The following is a 19,748-nucleotide window of genomic DNA, read 5'->3' as shown; positions in this document are numbered from 1 at the left end:
CGCTTTATTTGATCAGACCAAACAGTTATCGTTGAAACCTTCTGCAGCCAGGCCACCAAGATTATACGGCTTACCAAAGATACATAAAGAAGATACACCTCTTCGTCCCATTGTCTCTACTATCAACTCCCCCACCTATAAATTGGCTTGTTTTTTGTCTGAAATCCTACGGCCTTTCACTGGAAAAACCACCTCTGCGGTACTAAACTCTACTGACCTGGTATCGACAATCAAGGGGATTGCCCTGTCCCCAGACGACCTGCTTGTCAGTTTTGATGTGGTTTCCTTATTCACCAAGGTTCCTGTACCTGACACCATCGCAATCATTGAAGACTTGGTTCATCAGGGACTGAATGCTGGGGTACCCCCCCTGGTGAGACACTGCTTAACCAATACATACTTCACCTGGAATAAAACTTTCTACAAGCAAATTGAAGGCACCCCAATGGGCTCCCCCCTATCTCCGGTTGTAGCTAACATCTTCATGGAGAAATTTGAGACGGACGCCATCCAGACTGCCACTCTACGCCCGACCTTATGGAAGAGGTACGTAGACGACAATTTTGTCATCTGGCCACATGGCCTGCCTGCTCTAGACCAATTTCTTGACCACATCAATTCCATACACCCAGCCATCAGATTCACCATGGAAGTCGAAAAAGATGGCAAGCTACCCTTTTTGGATGTCCTAATCAAAAGGAGACCTGATGGTTCAATGAGCCACTCTGTCTACAGGAAATCCACCCATACGGACGCTTATCTAAAACCGGATTCCCACCACCATCCATCCCAGAAGAATTCCCTCATCAAGACTCTATATCATAGAGCCCAATGCATATCCGACCATGAACACATTTCCAGTGAACTCAAACACATACGCCAAGCTCTTAAGGCTAATGGTTACTCCGACTACACAATCCGCAAAGCCATCTCTCCAACCATCAAGAAGGATCCTGTTGAGGAGCCTTTCAAGACCATCACCTTACCTTACATTGCTGGGGTCACAAAAAAGATCTCCAAAATCCTGATTAAACACAAGATCCAGGTCCGATTCAACACAGTACATAAAATCCGTGATCTGGTACCGTCTGTAAAAGATGTGGTTCCAGACATACAGCACCCTGGTGTCTACAAACTAAGTTGCCTCTGTGGTAGCAGTTACATTGGACAAACCAAACGACATGTCTCGGACCGCATCCGTGAACATAAAGCTGACCTGAAACACGGTAGGACAAACACCTCAGCCGTGGCAGATCACTGTTACAACTCAGTGGGCTCACATGACATTGACTTCTCCAAGACAGAGGTTCTCTGCAAGCCACCTGGCTATCATGAGAGATTCGTTCATGAGGCGATCCACATATACAAACACAGAGACAATTTTAATCGAGAAGATGGATTCTGGCTTAGCAATCATTGGAAGGACGTAATAAACCATTTTGATACACATTAGGGTAGGTAGAATAATACATAGTGTTATGTTGAAATGTGGTTTATTGCAATACAGTATATAATTTAATGTTGGGTTTATCTATGGCAGTATATAGTACGGTATATGCTCGGTTGATGTAAGAGAATAAAGTTTAGATGGAAGCATATTATATAACTTTTACGACGTAGTATTGTAATGTATTACTTGCTGTTAGTAACTCAGCTTATTGTAGAGTATAGTAAGTATACTGATGGTGCTATGCAGTTTATATTTTAGTCTTTGTATGTAGTTTATACCTTAGTTTTCTACGGTGTTGTTTAGTTACTGCAGCTACATATCATTGGCATTCCTTTCCTTTGTTAATGCTAATCCCTGCACCCCCCCTTGGTGCTCTTGATCCTGCATAGTGCGTGGGCATGGTATGACTTTGAAGCCCCCCCGCCCCCTGCGCATTTCCCATGTATATGCTAAACTCATCTTGATATGCACATTCTTTTTGTTAAGGCGCTCTTCTACCACCCCCAACCCAGCTTATATGTAAGTTCCTAGCTTGAAGTGTCTCATTCTTCACCTGAGGACGGCGCTTGCGTTGTGGCCGAAACGTCGTGAGAATTGTTTCATTTTATTATGTTTTATTTTTATTATTTTATTACTTCCCTTCTACGTGACTTTACCGAAAAAACCAAGAAGAGGAGGTTCAAAGAAAATAACAAAAAACTAAAAATACAGTTTTTTTGTTATTTTCTTTGAACCTATCGACGTGACTTTACCGAAAGACCCAAATAATATGAAAGGATGTATTCTGGGTTTGTACATTCATCCAAAATAAAATTTCAGAAGATCATTTTCATATGTATCCTAAAATATTACATCATACAAAGTGTCGTTACTTCCATGACATCACTTCCTCACTTTCCCACCAAAAGTGCCATTATGTAGCATAAGTTTTACGAGGTAAATGTCACTTTCTTAATTTATGAACAATAACATTAGAATTAGTGCTACACCGATGGACCTTTATATTAAAATTTGAACGCAATGATTTATGTTTAAAATTACAAAAAATTTGAAATTTACTGCATCAACAGTAAGTTATTAAAATACAATCATTGATCTTCAATATGAAATAAAAAAAAAATAATCATAAGAATTTTAAAATCCCTTTGTGCAAAAGAAACTTCATCCAAACTCATCCCAACCTTTTAAAACATCAAAATATACCAAATATAAGAGTTGTCAGGGCCCCACTCTGCTCTGAGGTGAGAATACCGCACGGCCCTTCCAAGACACAGATACAGTGATGTGTCAGCACCGTGGGAATGAACGGGTTCCAAAATACAAAACCATACAATGAAAAACGAGGCTAAAAAAGATGTGATGAGTAGTTATGCAAATCAAGTTTCTATACATTGATGCAATGTCACTTTTGACAGTCAAGCCTAGCTATAGGATTGAAATTAACCTTGGAGGACACGGTCATCCGCTCACGTCCAATGCATGCCAACTGTCATAATGCATAGCAGTTGACGAATTTTATATTTCCTCCTCTCTTGGATTACCCCACAAATGCATGAGAATATCCATTGCCGACAAGAGAATGAAAGCTTCATCAAGCCAAATATACTTAAAACAAGCAATTGACTCTAAAGGGTACATTTTAGCCTCAAATGCTTGAACAGACAGACTGAAATGATATAATAAGTCATGGCTGTCACAAAACCTTCTCTGTTGTGCAGTCCAAGGTATTCCATCAGCTGGGAGGCCTGGCACGTGCGGGGCCTTGCCATGACCCAGTCGCCACCGTCGTCATCTCGCTGGAGCTCGTGCAGCGTGACGGCGCCGTCTTCATCGGTGCTGACCAGACGCACACCTCCACCCTCGTTGCTACCACCACCTTCCGCAGCTTCCCCGGCTTCACACTCCCACAGAAAGCTGGGGATGATGGAACCAAGACAGGGACAGAAGAGAGGGAGAAATTACCACTGCACCACGGGGAAAAAGAAAACAAATTACGAGTGCACGAAGCACGGAAGAAACAATAGCCGCTGATCATCTTAACAGGGTGTATTTTAAGATAGAATATGAATTGATAGTATATTATAAAAGAAAACTGTGCCAGTGAAATGTGATAAATTTTTTGTTGTATTAAAAAAGTTGGTTTCAAGCTGCTCAAGTATGCAATTCATTCATACTTAAAGCTTGAGAAAAGTGCTTTTGCTAGACAGAAGCAAGGGGAAATATTATTCAGGGTTAAGCACAACAGAAATTCCAAAGGAAATGTAATGTTTGCAATTGCCTGCATCTATCCTCTGACTCACCGAATGTCAATTGACTCTACCCAATGCGTGCTGCATTTTTATTAACAATGAGATTGTATAATTACAATGCTGGTAAACTGGAGAATAGTATAAAACTGGACAGTCCTGAAATTGCATTTGTTTTTTAATATTACATTTTATGAGCTTGTCTTTAATGATAATATTTTGACATTTGCTTATATCTCAGGAGTCCTATTCTCTGGGTCTTTCGGTAAAGTCACGTAGATAGGTTCAAAGAAAATAACAAAAAACTACACCTGATGACTGCTTGTGTTGCGATCAAAACGACCGCTTGTGTTGCGATTGAAACGTCGTAGTTTTTTGTTATTTTCTTTAAACCTATCTACGTGACTTAACCGAAAGACCCAAAGAATATTAATTCCTGCAGTCACGAAAGCTTTAAGTCCGTGAAGCAATGTGCTTCCAAAAACTTGTTGAGCTGATAGAAGTGGACATTCACAATGAATCCAAGTTAAAATTATTTTGATCCAGACATTGCGTTGGCTGCTATGCATTAAAAATAAGAATTCTACCATTTAATGTGAATCTCTGCATTGCGTTTAGTTTGTTGTCCTCCCGTACCTCCAATTAGCACGGTTGGCTACGTACGGTGCGAAATAAGTTAAACATACATCTATTTTTTTCTGCAATGGATTGATTTAAATCGCATGCATGCCACGAAACAGTAACGCTTTACCTTACCATTCTTCACACAATCATAATACTTTGTGTATATGTTATTGTGACACACATAAATCATGACACAAAAAAAAGAACCTTCATGTTACAAAAGACATTTCCAATGCCGACTCCACAGTTCATGGCCAAGCATTTGTGGATGACACTGTGCACCTTTATTGCAATTTTCTCCTGTGGCCTATACACACCTGAGTACAGGTTTGTGGTTAGATGCAATATTGGAGACGCTAGAGACCACAGATTCCCATTTCTACCCTTTTCTGCAGATCTCAGCCTTCCCTTGTTTTTTATGGAAGGGGATTGGAGGAGATGGGGAAATAGATTGCACAAATCCTTCTTTAAGTGGTTTGAAGATTAAAGGACCATGAACTACATACCAAACCTAAATGTGACCTGATATTGTATTTGAAATTATTAATTTAACCGATTTCACATCAGGTGTGACAGCAAGGTTGACGTATTACATTCTTTAATACCTTACTGAAATATGCATTAGCATCTTTGTGAATTGTAGAGTCCACAAAAAAGCTTACACACCAAACAAAGCCTCCATTGACAAAACCCCACATGTTTAAAATATTGTTATGAACATCACTTATGAGATTAGAATATAATGATTATTTATTTTTCGATATAGCACCTTATATTACAGGGCCTCTCAGAGCACAACTCAAACATTAGATAGAGTACCCCCAGTGGCAGCTGTCCAAGTGGCACAAGGTGAGTAAGCACCCAGCCAACCAATGGGCATTAGTCTGTCAAAAGGGGGCAATTATTGTTACGTAAAAATCCAAATGAGTAGTTGTGCTTTTCGTTACAGTACATACTTTACCATTCTGCAGCGAGCACATTTATTTATTTAAAAAAATAGTAGTCTATTCCTAATGTTTGTAGCAAAAGTTAATTTCTCTTCATCCAGATCTGACAATGCCAATGAGATCAGGATTTGTAGAAACACATTGGATAGCGGTCTTGAGAGCAGTGTGATAGTGAAATGCTGTACATTTAAAACATTTATTTTCATGACGAAACTATATGGTCAATGAATGGAACACAGTATTAAATGCGCATTCTCCTTTTAAATGCCTTTTATGTGACCAAGTAGAGATGAAAACAACGTTTCGCAACACTTGCAATATGTACGCTATAGGCAAGGTCAGCTGTTCCCAACCTGTGGTCCACGATGCTACTTGCAGGGGGTCCGGGGAAAGAGAAAATGAATACTGGAGACCCTTCAATATCACGGGCAAAATCCTCACCAAGGAAATGTACAATTTCACGTGAATAGCTGGCCTAGGTCCTAGGAGACTGACAGATTCATTCTTCAATTTGACAGATGAATGTGTCACTATGATAAATTAATGAAAAACAGCTACAAAGCGCACATGCCCATCTTTTTTTTTATTTCAAAGTACAAATGGAAATGGTAATGAGTAGTGGAGTCTAGGTTGTTGGTGGATGGAATTGAGCGTTGACAAGACATTAATTTCTCACTGAATTTCCGCCGACTAGCTGTACAGACGAAATAGCCCAGCAGGCATAGCGACAAGATGTGTGGCGTGGTCAACAGTGTTTTACATATTGTCGAACAGACTCAGCTAAAGCTAAGCCCTTACTGTGTAGTTGGAAAGTTGAAGTACTTTGGCGCGTAATATTGTTTATACTGTAATGACCGAAATTAACAAACTCACCCCAGAGCCAATGTGCAGCATAACGGTTATTAAAAAAAATAGGCCAAGGTCTCCGATTGGTGGAAAGAGGCCTCCAAAACGATTGGTCGGGAGGCAGGCTTTGAAGTGATTGGAGGAACAAGAATATCCATAACACAGGTGTTTTGGGTTATGATCGCATAAGAGGCCGTCCATAAATGACGTCACGCGAGTTTGGACGATTTTTGACCCCCCCCCCTCGTCACACGGCGTCACAAAAAGTCAGACCCCCCCTCAAATACGACGTCACAAAGCTCTGCCCCCCCCCAACCATATTTCCATTTTATAAATAAAACATTCTTCAAATCGCTTTAAAATATTGTCATTGTAGTGCGTATTAAATGCGGCGCTGCGCTGCACTCTGATGTTGTAGGAGAAAACATTTATTAAAAACTCTATTTAATTAAGTAGAACGTTTTGTGACTGCAGGGATTCATATTCTTGGTTCTTTCGGTAAAGTCACGTAGAAGGGAAATAATAAAATAATAAAAATTACAATCATTCTCACACCTGATGATGATTGCTTGTGTTATTTCCCTTCTACGTGACTTTACCGAAAGAACCAAGAATATAAGGAGAAGGTGTTGTCGATATTTATTTAAAAGTTGCGCATTTTGATGTGACGTCACATTTCCTAAACCCCCCTCCTCATCACAAATGTCTGATCCCCCCCCAGGTGCGTGACGTCATTTATGGACGGCCCCTACATATGTGTCGTTCAATCCGCCACCACCCGACACGGCCAATTAGTAAGGTTTGTCACGTAAACAGAACCTACCAATTCGTTACTAGTGCAGCACCACCGGTGTGTTGGAGAGCAAAGCCACAACATTTACAATCTGAGAACCATGTATTATGGATGAAATGTGTCACGAAAGCCTACGTGTTAAAGGGAACAAGAACAGGCAGGAAACAGGACAGGAATTTGGCGAGCTGAAAAACAGTGGCGGAACATTGGGGAAGAGTGGGGTGGGCTCTTAAATTATATAAAAGGGCAGAACACCAGGGAGGGCCGGACGTTCGAGGGAAGGAACGAGCTTCAGGACCAACACCACAAAGCCCTGTGTGCTAATAAAAGAGACTCCCTGTAGTGTGTGGTTCGTCGTTCGAGTCGTTTCAATAAGATACAATGCGAGACGCAGGAGCGTGCTGCGGTGTTGATATGCAGAGTGTCCTGGCAGAGGGTACTGTGTCGTCTTGAAATTATACAATTAGCAACGCTTTGCCTTGGGACGTCCTCATGAAAGTTACATTTGTGTTGCAGATTATGCACACCTACTAAATTATACTCTTTGTTTTTTTCGGTAAAGTCACGTAGGTAAAAAAATCTAATAAAATAAATGAAAACAACTAAATTAAATCACGACGTTTCGGGCGCAACACAAGCGTCCTTCTTCAGGTGGGGACAACGTGCTACGACTTTACCTTATTACCGTTAAGGTACGAATGGAATGCATTGCAGAGCGTGGTCTAGATTAATTTTCCGCGAACATGTTTTTACTTTGCATATTCCTTTCTGTTTTAAATAAACGTTCCATTAATTGACTACCACATTCAGATAAGCCCCTTCCCCTTAACTTGTATTTAAGAGCTTGTCTCTTGGATTTTTCCTCACTTGATACAATAAATTTAACTGTGACGGTCCCACCTGAAGACGGAGACTTGTGTTGCCTCCGAAACATCGTGATTTATTCTTTTATTTCTATTATTATGTCTATTATTGTTATTATGTATTTTTACCTACGTGACTTTACCGAAAGAACCTAAGAGTATCTCCCCAGGAGTCTTACAGAATGGTGATAATTTAGCAAAACAGAGCAATTTACAGTACCGTACTGTATAAACTATATGCGTGCAGCACATCCCGGCAGCGTCCCAACGTACAGCATCGTACCTCGTACGCTGCTGCGTTTGCCTGCCGCGCGAAATGTAAATTATTTAACACTTTTGTATCGATATCGCCATCGTAAGATCGAAATATCGTAAGTCGGACCGTCGTAAGTCGGGGACTACCTGTATTAAGTCGGGGACTAAAGTTCATCCTATTTTCTCGCAAACCGTCCCGCGTTTATTGGACACAAGTCATTGCGGCTTTAATTAGGTGTAAGAAACCACCAGGGACAGCGTACTTCATTTAAGAAGTTTTAAAACTCTTATATCCTCTATATTCCAGCTATGCAACATTGCGACGAAACCAAAACATCAGTCACGAGTTGGGAGGGGGGAGGAGCCGATAACAGCCCACTATAATCAATAACGTAACAAAAAACATAGTGCACGGCCAATTAACTTGTTTGAATATTGCGATTGATACGTACTTATGATAACACAAAAACAACATATGACCACGTAAAACGCAAAAAATACGTAATAACGGACCAAGCCTGTTGTAGGCCGCAGTCTAGTAGGCCTCACAAGTCAAGGCGCAACTTTCGTAATTTCTGCTCTGTCCGTATGAACAGAGAAATATACAAAAGTTATTATAATAACTGTTAATTACCAGTAACACGTAGCGTGTTTTTAAAAGCCACAAAGGGGATGAGATACTGTAGTGAAATGCAGTACTGTAGTTTTATTTAAAGCTTTGATCCAAGACGTTTATACTCTTTAATCTAACAAAAACACAGCGCATGTGTACCAATATTAAAGTGGCAAATCTTGGCGTCGTGTTCGCCTTCTCGTCATTACCAAGTGAAATGTAAAAGGAAGGAGGGAGTTATGTTAAGGTTGTGTTTACACCCATTCACTCAATAGGCTGGCAATGTACACAGCAAGCGAGGCGTGTGTGAGTCTTGCCCGCTTCATTGTTAACGAGGGGCTATAGGCACGCAAAATAAGACTTTTGTTTTAAAGTTTATACTTTGTTAGTTTCTGTACACGCCACTGTGTTAATACGAAGTTGTAGTACGGCCAGGGTGTCCGTACCAATTGTCCCTTTAAAACGCGTTACACACAACTACAAACCCCCCACACAATCGTTTAAAACGCCACGTTATAAAACAACACAACACACGGCGTTGTTAATCGTTTTTAAGATTTAGTTTTAAACGCTCAGCAAGTGGGTAAGGTAGGTAGGGGGGTGGGTCGTCTAGCGATGCGATTGGAGTTTCCGTAACAGCATCGGGTGCCTCTTTAAATGCCGCGACGTCGCCACGCCACTTACTCGGCGACCGCCGTGGACACCGTGAAGATTCGTGGCCTTGAGCTGCGATGTGGGGTGACGACGAGACGAAGATGCCGACCGCAAGACGACGACGAAGATGATGATGAAGACGAAGATGCGAGGACGGCGATGAAAGGTGGCGGAGGCGGCGAGCCCCGAGTGCCGTGCGAGATGGCACGGGCAGGGGGGGCATCGAAGCGAACTCTGGCCTGGTCCGGGCCTCTCTCCTCCACGTCCTTGTCGTCCTCATTCTCTCGATTGTCTCCTTCATCCAAGTCGACTTGGCCGTCGTCTTCTCGATCGTAGCACCACACGGAAACCTCCAAGCATTGTCCGTTCCCGATCATGGCAGTCCGAGGTTCACCGCTTCCTTGTGCGTGCGTGCGGCAGTGGTGGCGATTGCAGCTGCGGCGTTTTTGTGTTTTTCGTTTTGTTTTCAGCCTGGGTCGGCGTTATCTTTGAATAAAGTGTTACGGTTTAATGATGTAAAACACCCCCCCCCTCACCCCCTGTGTGTCTTCTACTGAACCTGCTCCACGAGTAAACTGGTTTGGTGTGTTTTGTTTTGCTCAGTGGCTGCTGCTGTGTTGTGGGTTAATGTGTGAGCAGGCATTGTGGGTACAGTAATGGCATGTGCGGCGCTTCAATACACAACGTGGACTGGCTACCTAAACTTCCCTTTCTTTCAGCCGTTAAAACAAACACCTCGTCACATTGTTCATTAGCACTGCCTTGTTAAACGACAAAACCAAAGTTGTACGCTGTATATGCAAAAAGATTAGGTTTTTAATTATGGTCCTAAAACAAAAAAAACTGACAAACAGAAACATTTACAAAAGGCTGACGTTTCAGGCAAGGACCCCTGATTTTATGCCCCATTTAGCTCTGATGAATGTCGACCGAGGAGATTTAGCTATGAATTTTGGCTCGGTGCAAGTGCTAGGTGGATTAAAACGTTGCAGTATCATGTGCCGTGGGGGTGGCTTTTATCCAGCAGTGGATTTATTATGACTTGATGGCATTCACTGAGGGCAACACCTAAATCCATGGTGGTAGCTACTCTACTTCAATCGGAAAACTCACGGTTAAAATAACATTGATTAGAAATTGTAATTTATAGAGCTATATTGGATAGCAAAATGGATTTACAGTAGGTGGATTGGTTTACCCTGTATAGCTGGAGCAGATTCAAACAAATAGAATAAAGTGGGATTGGATTTTAGGAGCTAAAGCAAATAGGAAATTGGATCAAACACATTGACATTTCCTCATTGACACAGATCAGAGGTAAGACATTTTAAACACTTCTTTTTTTAAGACAACCGTTTACTTAAAAAAAATTTACTTAAAATTGAGCTTGATTTGAGGCCGTATAATACTAGAGCTGGGTAGGATACCAAATTGTATAGAATCAAAAAATACGTTGGAAGGGTATCAAAAACATTACCTGGATAAGGAACTGAACCAAGAATTGGTAATACTGGCTGAGGTTATAATACCGGATTTAAAAGTAACATCAAAATCGAATAAGGTATTGGATCGAATGAGAAACTAGATCAAGACAATATTGGAATGGAAGCTGGATAAAACAAGAAACTGGATATGCGTTATTGGAGATAGTAATGCGTTGGGGTCAAATGTGAAAGTGGATGAAAGAAAAAAACATCAAAATGGGCATCTAAATACATTTTAAAAGCGTTATCAAATTTCACGACGAAACTTAATTGAGAAGGAACAGAGAATAGATAAATGGTTGGTCAAAATAAGGAGTCAACGGTGCATTGTGATGAGGCTACAGTATTCGGATACATTTCAGTATCAATGTGAGTAAACAATAGCACAATTTCAGTACTCAAGTCCCAATAGCACGTTTTAGAGAACACAATGATACGTACATAGTGTATTAGAACTGTACAATGTGCCCTTACGATGCATAATATAAATGATATAAAACATAAACCTACACGACACGGACAAATATGCATTTCAAATGACCTCAAGCAAAACTTACGAAAATAGAATTTAAATAAGCATAAAAAAAACATGCTCACGCTTTGAAGGAGGTTTTCTCTGGCTACTGGTGATAAGAACCACACAACAGCGACTTGTGTGGAGATGCCAGTTTAGCAATGTGGTGTGAATCTTCCACAAAGAGAAACCTATTGCACCATTGTCAGTCACTGTCAGAAATTACAGGAACGATTTGTGAATTGCAGTACTCATAAAAAATATCCGTGTGGGATGTAGACTTAAACATGGAGTACATAACATTGTTTTAATTAAGGTAAAGCCCACTGAGCTGTGAGCTCTTTTTCAGAAGTGACCTGACTGGCTTTCAGCGAGAAGTTCATGGTTGATGATGGAATAATATATATTTATAATTAAGAATAAATTGCAAGACCAAGTGAAAACTAGGTCCAAACTCGTTTCTATGACCGCATTGAGTGCTAATTTGTTCACTCACATAAACGTTGAGGCATGGGCAATATTGTTTAAGATAATTTCATACAGGATGTACAATTGTTTTTCTTTCAAATATACTGTTACGAAAGTACATTTGCATTTGAACAAATCAAGTTCAGTTTAACACGTAGGCTTTCGCGACCAATATCCATAAGTTTTTTTTTGGGTTATATCGCGTAAATATATAAATGTGTCATTAAAACCACACTTCAGCGCTCTTGCACAAAGTGGGGGGGGGGATTTATGAGTAAACATTAATGAATGAATCCTCATTATTGACTCATTAATTCCCCCCCCCCCACTTTGCACAGAGCGCTGAAGTGTGGTTTTAACGACACATTTATATATTTACGTGATCTAACCCAAAACAAATCCTTTATTGAAATCAAGTTCAGTTACAAACGTGCTTTCTTCACATTTTACATTGGGCTTTTGTTGATTGTTGAATAAACGTGTGTGCATCATCGACCGACGTGTGATGCCTTGTGTAGTGAGTTCAACTGAGTTGCAGACGCACTGGGGTAACTGCACGTGTTGGTGACTTTGGGACGATGCCGAACGTAACTCGAGGATCTTGAGGATCACAACCCCCCGTCCCACTGGGGAGCCGGCTTTTATCCTCTCCGGTGGGACTCGCTCCGCCCCTAGCCACGGCCCCCTTCTCGAACCCTCGAGGAGGTTCTCCCCTCCACACGTAGTCCCCCTTTTTTTAGACATCTCCGGTCACGTGTCCTCCGGGGTCAACCAGAGTGCCATGGCCCCTTGCAACCCTGTTCCGAGGTCGGCACTCTCGCCCCCCTATCCTGTAGGGGCTGGCACTGCACGCCGAGCGTGGTGCCATCAATCACTGTCAGTCAGTGCTGCCCGAGCCCCTCTAGGGCCGATACTACACCCACATCCACGTGGTGCCCGCGATGTCAATGCATGGCACGCCGTGCCTCTCTCTGTAGGGCCGGCATTAAACAGTGACATCCGCGATGTCACTACACATGTATGCATCGAATTCTAAACAGTAGTTTACATCCCGTTGTCTAATGCTTTATAGTAAACGTTTTATAGCAATGAATTGTCAAAAAATACAACATGCATTGCAATGTCCTCGCTGATAATATTGCCGCACAAAGCTTGCCATTGGGGTCATATGAGAGTTTATCTGTACACATAATTACATTTTACCGAGTTTGGCCCACTTCTATTATTCCCAGTCATTAAATTAAAATGCAATTGTTCATGCCTCATCACAAATTGTTAAACCCTTTGTTCTTTTTAGTCAGCTGTGCCGGGAGCTGTGCCAAAAGTTAGCGCTCATAGGCTTATCGGTGGATAAAGAGGAGTCCCTAGGAGTTAGGGAGTACAATATATATAGAGGACCTAAATGTGTGTTTGTCTTTGGTGTATGTGTAGATGATGTGTGTGTAGATGATGTGTGTGTAGATGATGTGTGTGTACATTGTCTGTGCGTGTACATGATGTGTTTGTGTGTACACGATGTGTGTGTGCATGCTTGGTGAGGGAGTACAACTCCTATTAGGACCACAACGGCATGGTGGACCCCCGAAAGTTACTAATTTCTTTTCATTTTCTTTGGTTCTTTCGGTAAAGTCACGTAGGTATAAAATAAAATAACTTAAATCACGACGTTTCGATTGCAACACAAGCAATCATCATCAGGTGGGAAAACCACAGCAAGAACATTTTTTGCTGAAGTGGGAGAGAATTTTTTGTTTCTTGCTGTGGTTTTCCCACCTGATGATGATTGCTTGTGTTGCAATCAAAACGTCGTGATTTAATTTATTTAATTTTCTACCTACGTGACTTTACCGAAAGAACCAAAGAGTATGGATCCCTACAGTCACGAAAACTTCAAATCTAGATTATTTTCTTTTCTTTTGCAGGATGAGGGCCCCCCAGCCAACTGTATATACCATGCGGTGTGTAAACATTGCCACAAGGGAGACAAAGGCGGCCGTGCATGGTCCTGGCGACCCCATTCCCTCGTATTCTGTCCCGGCCTGTTCGCTAACAGTACTTGCCCCAACAGTGGCTTGAGGTTATAAGGGGAATCTTTGTCTTTGTGGTGCAGGCCACCGCTCAATAATTAATTTGCCCCAACAGTCCTTTAAAAGCTACAAACGGGGGATAATTGTATCTTTGTGTGCACGCTTGTTTCCAAACAATGTTGGCCATCAAATGAGCTGCAAACATCCTTTCATTTGCTCTGGCTATTAAATTAGCTATGTAACGATTACTCCTGCCAGAAATTGCACGAATTGTCACAATTCAGGATGACTGCTCTATTAATATCTATTTTTTGTCTAATATCTACTGTTATTTAAATGCAATTTATATCTCGTTTGTTCAATGGTGTTCGCTCCATTAGCCTAAATATAAGAGCATATAATTTGCGTAAGATTTTCATGCATTGCAAATAATTTATTCTCACAAACACAATGAGTTTGAATTAAAATCGATTTTAATCAACGAATGTATGCATCGTTGCATGCCTATTGCAAAACATGCTCTGACTGTTAACATATAGCAGTTGAGTGTTTTTAAAATTTAATTTCAACATAGGTATAAAATATAAAAAAGTTAAACAGATTTACATTTTATTGTATTTTTTTTATTTAATGTAATGTCACTATCCAAAATAGGTCCGATTTTGGGAAATGCTCAATTTCTGTAATGCCTCATCATTGGAACTATTTCCCAGTGCAGTAAAAACACAGGCAACCTACCTTCTGCAGTAGTTGAGTTTTCCACTCATCTTAGAGGCCCTATAAATGTAAGTGCTGCACTTATTAGAGCGCGAATAATGTATAGTAATGCTGCAAAGGATAGAGCGTGACTAAGGATTATGAATGCTGCAGAGCAGAGAGGGCTCCGATTCAGAATGAAAGCAGCCTGGTGTGCAGGTGTTGCGATGCATTGTTAAATCGTGTGGCTGTGTGGGATGTAGGTCCATCCCTTGTGGAGGCCCTCATCCAGTAATGGATTGCTCATGCCTACCGATGATGATCGTGGTCCATCGAGCTATTTCGAGAAATACATTTATGAAATGCAAAAAAGCCACGTCGGGTATATTCTCGTCAGATGGGTGTTTCGAAAGCTCAGAAATGAGTAAGGGGGTTTACACTAAATTTTGATTTAAAGCTTTCGTGACTGCAGGGATTCATATTCTTGGTTATTTCGGTAAAGTCACGTAGAAGGGAAATAATAAAATAATAAAAATATAAAACAATAAAAATTCTCACGACGTTTCGACTGCAACACAAGCAATCATCATCAGGTGTGAAATGCTTGTGTTGCAGTCGAAACGTCGTGAGAATTGTATTATTTATTATTTGTATTATTTTATTATTTCCCTTCTACGTGACTTTACCGAAAGAACCAAGAATATGGAAGTAGAAGGGAGCAGAGTATAGATTTTGAGAAATGTACATAGGAGCCTTTGCTAAATATGCCCGTGTTTCCCCGAAGTAACATTTCCCAAAATTCCTGTGGGGCAAGCCGACCCAAGCGCGCTATTGCGATCGTAACGTGCACGCGTTACAAAAACAAAATCAATCAAAGGTGTGTACCGCATGCTAGGCGGCATATTGTTACACAGATGGCCGTTTTTGACCTTTGTACTTTTGTTTCAGTTGAAGGTCGAACATCCTCTTTTTCTCCCGGAAAAGAATAATCACTTGGGTTGAGCACTAATTGATACGACCTCTGCGACATTGCGACCGCAAGTTCTTATTGTACATCTACGCTGTAGTGGTAAACATTAACACACACGTTTTTTTGCCATGGTCCAAAATGTGTATGTGTGTATTTTTACAATTAGCCCGTATCAACCCCCTGTTGGGCCAAGCCTCCACCAATTGTTTTTCACTAACTTTGTTGCCAATTTATTTCAACTCCAGCGACCGAAAGCAGAAGAGGTTAAAGTATCAGAGCAGTGAATTCGAACAAATTGAAGGTCAGTTATATACAGTGCTACAGTGACATGAAGTGAGGTGTTTTATGACTTAATTTCGTGCCAAATTCACTGCCATTAAATTTACACAAGATACAATTATACTCTGTTCATTTTTTTCCGTAAATATTACAGCTTCCGTCCTAGGTTGGGCAAACAAGCTAGTTTAATATATAGATTCTCACTGGGATTAGCACATTCCCTCCCCTGTGTAAGCAGGAAAGTTGTAACAATGCATATGTTCGTCATTAATATCAAGAATTTTTGCCTCTTAGATTGGAAATTCACGAGCATCCATTCAAATAGGCCTGACTGCTGATGAGGCATTGCATGTCGAAACTGGTGTAAATTCTGCTTGTCTTCAATTAATGCCGCTGAAATGACGAACACCCAGGAGGCCGTATGGCTGATGAGTTGTGTCAATGTTTTTGTATATAGAGAGACAGATATTTGAAGGAGGTGTTTGTTTATTCATTATGTGTAATAAAAACACGTTTTAAGATTGTTGGGAATGCGTTCCCATCACACTTGCAAACATGAGAGGTAAAACATTTACACCAATAGACGTTTTTAAAGAACAAAAATGATCATCAATCTAGCCCTCGTAAACCAGTGCAGCGATATGACAAATGTCAATGGTGCATTTTATTGTATTTTCTTATTAAAGTCTGTGTTTGCAAATTTATAACGTCAAAATTGTTTTCGAAATGTCACAGTTTAATGTATAGTGTGGTAAAATACCCGGTGCGTACTTGCTGCCCGAGGGCAAGTTGCACCTGCAAACCGCTGCCTCTTTAACGGGAGATTCGGGTCGTACGCTGGCACCGGAGGTGTTGTCTTGGAGACGTGCGATAAGAAGTGATTGATAAAGAGACACAAGGGAGGAGCTGAATAATTGGGAGGAGGATATAAGTGGGTGTGTGAGAAGGGAGCGGGAGTTCGGGTTCTGGGACCAAGGTGAAGACATCTCGCCGCTGCCGCTCAAGCCAGGGACGGACCTCAACTCTCACGAGTCGACGGGCGAGTGATGGTTGATCTCCCCGCCCGGATCGGACAAGTGAGTGGGTCTGAGGGAACGTAGGCGAGGGCAGCGGTGCAGAGGGAGAGCAGCTGTGTGCAAGCTTTGTGTGAGCGAAGCCTCTGTGCGAGCAAAACTTCCGTGTGAGCGCTGCTGTGTGCAAGCTCTGTGTGAGCGCTGCTGTGTGCAAGCTCTGTGTGAGCGCTGCTGTGTGCGAGCCTCTGTGTGAGCGCTGCTGTGTGCGAGCTCTGAGTGAGCCCTGCTGTGTGCGAGCTCTGAGTGAGCGCTGCTGTGTGCGAGCTCTGTGTGAGCGCTGCTGTGTGCGGTGCTCTGAGTGAGCACTGCTGTGTGCAAGCCTCTGTGTGAGCGCTGCTGTGTGCAAGCTCTGTGTGAGCGCTGCTGTGTGCAAGCCTCTGTGTGAGCGCTGCTGTGTGCGAGCTCTGTGTGAGCGCTGCTGTGTGCAAGCCTCTGTGTGAGCGCTGCTGTGTGCGAGCTCTGTGGGAACGCTGCTGTGTGCAAGCCTCTGTGTGAGCACTGCTGTGTGCGAGCTCTGTGTGAGCGCTGCTGTGTGCGAGCTCTGTGTGAGCGCTGCTGTGTGCAAGCCTCTGTGTGAGCGCTGCTGTGTGCGAGCTCTGTGTGAGCGCTGCTGTGTGCGAGCTCTGTGTGAGCGCTGCTGTGTGCAAGCCTCTGTGTGAGCTGCTGTCTGTGTGCGGAGTTGTGAGTGCGGAGCTGCTGAGAGGAAGAGCTGCCGCAGGCAGGTGAGCGAGGTGTAAAGTATATAGGGGAAGTTGGTTAACAAAGGGACCGTATAGACAGAGATTGGAGTGCCTACAACTGGCGCGAGAGAGTAATAACGTGTAAGAAGGTGACTTGGAACAACGTGTCCGACTATCAACACGACACTACACATGTCATCCTTGTTTTTCCTCCTTAGAATGAAATCAAAGGAAATGCACAAGGGGTATCAGATGCAGTTGAACAAGTGGCATCATCTTAACAAAGCCTTTATCTCGTGATTTTCTCATCTCGGCTATTGCGGTGTGGTACGTGCATTTCGGGAGATGGGTGGGGGGGATATGGAAAAGCACTGCAATTCCTATTGTGCTCGCTCGCAATTTTCGGTGCTTAAGAATCCAGTCAGACTGAAAACATTAAGAGTGGAACATCATTTTCCACAACATACAATTCTTGAAAAAATGTACTTTTTTCGGAATGCGGTTTGGATTTTTTTTCAGTTGTAAAAATGATGCTGTTAGAAATGACAAGCCACGTATAACCGTTGGACAGCATAAAGGATGAAGACTTTGCGAGTCTCTTCAATCTAGTAGTCAAACCGTCATATTTGCTGTGGCTTTGGCAGTATGCAAGATGTTCGTGTGCTATGTGAAGGTCACTCATATAGACACGTTGTCCTGTAGTGAAACCCGTGTCACAATGTCAGAGGAATGGTATGGTGTGGGACAATGTAAATTATGATATTAAATTACGGCAAGTGATATCTGAACTGCTTTTGGGCCACTCACTTCACAAACATGTGAAGTAGCATGGTGAAATATGGTCAGACAAGGCCTGAGCAGGCCTTCATCCAGCAGTGGATTGGCAAGGGCTTCAAGTTATTATTATTAACATCACAATGGTTTGCACGCATGCACCCTTCTGTTATGAAACATACAGTATTGTATATCGTGAAAGTGTGGTTAACATTTCATTATGATTATGGTTACAACATAGATATATATTCTTGGTTCTTTCGGTAAAGTCACGTAGAAGGGAAATAATAAAATAAAAAATATATAAAACAATAAAAATTCTCACGTTTCGACTGCAACACAAGCAATCATCATCAGGTGCGAAATCCACAGAAAGAAAATGTTCTTATATTATTTTATTATTTCCCTTCTACGTGACTTTATCGAAAAAACAAGAATTTGAATCCCTGCAGTCACGAAAGCTTTAAATCAAAACATAGATATAGTGTCTAAATGCAACCACATCTTAAGACACCGTGCAGCAACAGTGAAGAAAGAAAGAGACCGCCATACGTAGGCAGAGGAGTAGAGGTCTTCCTTTAACACGGGCAAAGAGTTTCAGACTATCTTGACAGCAGCGGAGAATGAGCGGAATTTACATCATATTTACAATATCTGGAACACGCGTCATAAATATAGCCACTGAGCGTTCCTAATCCTACATATGATAATAGCTAAGCCTCATGGGAAAACAATTACCTAATGAATAAACCACAAAAGGTAATTAGGGCAGGCCAGGTACATTCACTGGTGTGGTTTAGCGAAGGCACACGGGTGAATATCCTTTCCTTTTATCAAAGGGTTCTGCTTGGTTTTTAAAGTCCTCCTGGGAAGGTAAGCGGAATCAAAAAGCTGCAAAAGATCAGCATTTCAAATGCCTGCTGCCAGAGTCTTGATGTGTTCATATCCTCACATGCTATTACGTGCCATCTGTACGAGTTTGGGTTGGAGTGGTGGCACAGTGGTAAGTGGATTGCATTACGAACCCAACGAACTCACTTAGATTTTTGGCCAGGGACTAACATCAGCGGCGAGCGATGCCATCGCAGTGCAGCAAAAATGTGTTGTCGCACTGCACTGTGACCATACTGAACACCGTGAAAAAGAGTTTCACAGCTCATCGCATTCCTGCGGTAATAATAAAGATTGATTCTGAGTCTGTGGTCCCCGCCTTCACGATCCTACAATGACCATCACGTGAAGTATGGTCAAACAACCACCATGACCAAAACGGCGTTGAGAAATGGGCTGTACGTTATACACGTGATCCTGGTTGTACAATGTTTGCAGGCCTGACACTTTTCAAAGGACTCACTGTAATAATTATTTACTTTTGAGACTTAAATGCCTGGGTTCTCATCTCGGCAGCCACCTGCAAATATCTCCAGTGAACTGATAACTGCATACAAAAAAATACAAGAAATGTCTTCGTTTGACATTTCCAACGTCGAGT

The 19,748-nt window shown here is 41.9% G+C and overlaps 1 protein-coding gene across 2 annotated transcripts in view; it reads right to left on the bottom strand.

Moving 5' to 3' along the window:
* The window catches only part of SPG11 (SPG11 vesicle trafficking associated, spatacsin), a 112,059-nt gene extending 102,145 nt beyond the window's left edge, over positions 1 to 9,914 (bottom strand). For both annotated transcript variants that reach the window (XM_078854818.1, XM_078854819.1), the window contains exons 1-2: positions 9,322 to 9,914; positions 3,153 to 3,364 (exon numbers count right to left, since the gene is read on the bottom strand). In XM_078854818.1, coding sequence (XP_078710944.1) covers positions 3,153 to 3,364; positions 9,322 to 9,668 — 559 coding nt within the window. In that variant the 5' untranslated portion in view covers positions 9,669 to 9,914. The remainder of the gene's footprint in view (positions 1 to 3,152; positions 3,365 to 9,321) is intronic.
* Positions 9,915 to 19,748: the final 9,834 nt, after the last annotated feature.

Source organism: Lampetra fluviatilis, chromosome 3 (assembly GCF_964198595.1).
Source record: "Lampetra fluviatilis chromosome 3, kcLamFluv1.1, whole genome shotgun sequence".
In the NCBI taxonomy this organism is placed as follows: domain Eukaryota; kingdom Metazoa; phylum Chordata; class Hyperoartia; order Petromyzontiformes; family Petromyzontidae; genus Lampetra; species Lampetra fluviatilis.
Note: the sequence above shows the minus strand (reverse complement) of the source record. Positions and strands in the feature narration are given on the sequence as shown.